At 40.5% G+C, this 3,958-nt stretch overlaps 1 protein-coding gene across 1 annotated transcript in view; it reads left to right on the top strand.

The window, feature by feature from the left end:
- The first annotated feature begins 3,836 nt into the window (after nucleotides 1–3,836).
- The window catches only part of ABCA13 (ATP-binding cassette, sub-family A (ABC1), member 13), a 211,841-nt gene continuing 211,719 nt past the window's right edge, over nucleotides 3,837–3,958 (top strand). Inside the window, exon 1 of the mRNA XM_009330486.1 lies at nucleotides 3,837–3,905. Coding sequence (XP_009328761.1) covers nucleotides 3,837–3,905 — 69 coding nt within the window. The remainder of the gene's footprint in view (nucleotides 3,906–3,958) is intronic.

The following is a 3,958-nucleotide window of genomic DNA, read 5'->3' as shown; positions in this document are numbered from 1 at the left end:
ATGTGCTTGCCAACCTACTCTAATTAGCTTATATTAAAACCGTAGGCTAGACGTGGGATGTTGATGGTATCATATTATAAAGCAGTCAAGTTGTAAAACCAGAGATGGATGCTGGCAGAAGGTTCTCTGCCGTTTCTACCCCAGTGGTTTTGGATATCTTGCATATTATAAGAGTAATCTTTTAAGTTAAAACTGAGACAAAGCCTGCTAAAGCTAAGCAGAAGCAGAAAAGGGCAGGTCACTCTGTCTTGTCCTCACTTGGAGACCCGAGTCTGAGCATATTTTTTTTTTCCATTCCAGAAGGAATGAGTGGAGCACATGATGGAAGATATGACCTTCTAATTTGCCCTGCAATATTCAGGATGTTGCTGTTGACTACAGCCACTCCATTAAGGAGCCCTGAAAGCAAATACTTCATTTAGCCTACCAGCCATTGTGCTGCGTTTGAACCTTTTTAAGCTCGTTGTACGTGCAACTCCTAAACAAAGTTGCTATTTAAGGCTGGTGCTCGCACAGGATACTGCTTGTCACTGTACCGATGAAACCTCAATCACTCAAAAGAGCTTACAGGATGGCTGCAACATAGCTGACGCGTCTTTCCCAAAATATTCAGAACTGATTTGCTTTTCCTGTCTGTGTGCTTAATTTTTAATATTATTGTCTCTTTTGTGCCAAGGGTTTGTTGCGGGGGGTGGGTGGTGGTGGTTTGATTTCGTATTTCTCATATTTCTATAACATTGCAAATAATACAATCAAGCTTATACATCCTGTTTCTTCAAAAATTACTTTTAGAATAATTTCCCAGAATGCCGCTGCAGAGATTGTTCTTGGTTGAATGTTTATGAGGTATCTTACTTTCACAAATTTTGTTCTAGAAAAAACAAGTCTGCTACTGGAGAAGACCATACTGGGTAAGAATGACTTTCTTTAGGAAAGGATGATGATGTATGGGGATAAAAAAAGTTAACAGAACTCGCTGGTGAAAGGTGTTTGTCTACTGGGTGTCTTACATAGTAAAATGAGGAGTCAGTAGTTCATTAATACTGAATACTAATTGCATATAAAACAGTTGTTTCCTGTATCCATTAAAAGCTGTTTAGCATTAAAAAAGAGAATGCAACATTTGTGAGTATGTAATTATATAGAGCATAATAAACTAATCACATCACACAGTCGGATGAGCAGAGATTTTGCAGAATTACTTGTTCAAAATAATTTGGCAAATGGTTCATGTGAGCTGTTTTAGCTTACATACTTACAGTCAGGAACTGTCTTCCGTATCAGTTGCTTTGATAAATAACTGCTTGTAATTCATTATGCTGACTGATTAGTTTACCATTTCCTACAAATTACACACTATAGATTCTGCTCCCCAGCCTTCCAAAATGGCTGTGTGAACCCATACATATATTCATAATATCCAATAATTGACAAATATTTGTTTAAAAATGCATACTTCAACTGTGCACAGAATTTTCATCTCAGCTATCTCAGAATTTCGCCTTTGGTCCTACTGAGCAAAATTACTGTACATACTCTGAAGCAGCAGGGATTTTAGCATTGCTTGACTAAAAGCAGAAACATCCCTTATGCAAATGCCAGCCAGCTGTGAAGCGGAGCTCCTTGGTGAGGTCATGTTCTTCCTTGTCGGTTGTTTGCCCAGCTACACTTCGCCACCATAGGGCATGCCAGGGGAGAGCCAGAGCGGGAGGATGACGGGAGAGGTGAGATGCGGGGGACATGTGGCTCTGCTGCACAGCACAGGGGCTGCTCTTCAGCGCTGGAGGAATCAGAAAGATGGTAACGTGCTTGATGACCGCTGGAGGTGCGCGCTTTGCCAGTACCACGACGACGGAGGAGTGGAGTGGGAAGTAGGGGTTAATGGAAGAACAGAAGATGGGCTCAACAGACCCACCTTCATACATAACTTAATTAATCCTGCCTTAGAGGTGCAAACTTGCTTAACATCATTCGGGTAAACACTGAACTGCTTAGCTTTTTAGTATGTCCTGAGGACTTTCTATTTAAAGCTAAATGATTACTTCAGTAATTTTTCAGTCTCGGAGCAGAGAAAATAAAAGGAAATCCCACTGTATTTGAGGAATAAAGGAGTTCAAGTACTCATATTCTGCCATGACTGCATCTGTGATTTCTGCTTTGCTGGGAGGCAATTTTTACCAGTATGTAAAAATTTATGAATTCATGACATGTAATCTGTTTTTTTCTCTACTCCTTGAACTCATGGAAAATGTAAAAATTAAAACAGAAATTTTCACCATTTAAAATACGAAGGTTTTAACAGATTAATCAGTCAGTTTAACATGAAGTGGAGTAACTGAGCTTCACAACATGCTCTGGAGGGCCAAAACCTGCTGCTGGGTGACCCAAATCCAAAGCTTGGGAAAGGGAAGCTCAGGCACTGGACATAAGACACCAGCTGAACCTCATCCCATGGAAACTGGCAGAGCTCAGTGGACCTACAGATGCGCAGTTGCTCATTGCAGAAGTATCAGACTTATTAATTTTTTAGATTGCTGCCTTAGCTCAAATATAGTGGAAGTCGGATTCCTCACTGGTGACTTCCGTATCCAAAAAGTTTTTACATGTCTGGGGATTTTACTCTTAATGTGGAAAAATAGCTCTGAATGTTAAGATGCCTCTTTCATTCAATAGTAATACATTTTGCAGGAAGTGTAATGATGCAATTGACTCAGCCATAATGAGAAATAAAGAATATTTGTTCAGGCACCGCACTGTCCTAATGTGTGATTCATGATTCAGGTTAGAGGTCATTTGAATCACCTTCTATAATGGCTGGGTTTTATGTCTCCATTGACCATAGAGAGAGCTTTTAGGGATCAGATTCTATCTTAGGCAATTCATTTGGGTAGAACAAAACATACAGAAAGTTTTCTCCTCTGCTCAAGGAGGCATTTCTGATCGGTAGGGCAGTCATCCTCACCCCTCAGTAAGACCGCACAGCTCTGCACCGCCAGACACCTGCTGTGTCTCCAGGTGGCCCTGCTGCCACAGGTATGCGTAGGCTCCCCTCCTGCAGATCCTCCGCACAGCTCCAGGAATTGCCGTCCCTCCTCTTTGCTGAAGGAAATGCTGGAAGACTGATTTTCATCCTGGGTGGCATGTGGCAAATAATTAACACGGTTTTCTGACTCGTCAGAATATTACACCTTTATGTCGGGAATGTATACTGAAAAAGGAGAATGAAATGTCAAACACACCCCCTTTATAAGATAAAATTAAACAGTCATAAGATGATGCAATGGGACCACCACAGTGCTAGATGTGTATTTATGAGGGTGTTCTAGAAGTATACAGACATTTACAGGGCTATGTGGTTAAACAGTGTACTTATTTTCCTACTATTCTTTTTTTTCAAAAATCTAAGCATATGCATGCAAAATGACATTAACACTGCCGTGACAGAAAGTCACCAAACTCTGGAAAAAGGCAAATGTGTGTTACATATTCTTTTGTCTTGTTGTTTGCATTCATTTTTATTCCAGAGAAGTAGAAACAAGTGCAGAATATATACTGTGGAGTAAAGCACCCTGAAGGCATTTATACAGACCTATCCCCTTACTGTTCATTGCACTGCGAAGCAAATGGAAAGATGAGATTCCTCAGCGAATGCAAAACAAGAGGCAGAAACATAATCTCATCTTTTCTCAGCAAGCAGGCAAATCTCTTGCACCATTCTCTAGTGCTGGAATTAATCAGCTTCTGAATAATATGTTCAGACTGCTTGGTGAGATGATTCTGAGTTAGAAGTCCTTGAGAAGCCACTCTGCAAGTGGATGAAGGAAAGAAAAGACGATATGGGGCATGCTGTACACCAGTTCAAGGCTCTATTTTGGAAGAATTGGCTCTGCCGTGTGAGGCAACCGGTGAGTTTTTGGAAATGATAAAAAAAGGAATATTTTAAATCTTCTTTTAATAT

This window comes from Pygoscelis adeliae, unplaced genomic scaffold (assembly GCF_000699105.1).
Source record: "Pygoscelis adeliae isolate BGI_AS28 unplaced genomic scaffold, ASM69910v1 Scaffold78, whole genome shotgun sequence".
Taxonomy (NCBI): Eukaryota; Metazoa; Chordata; class Aves; order Sphenisciformes; family Spheniscidae; genus Pygoscelis; species Pygoscelis adeliae.
This window is presented reverse-complemented; position numbering and strand designations above follow the sequence as displayed.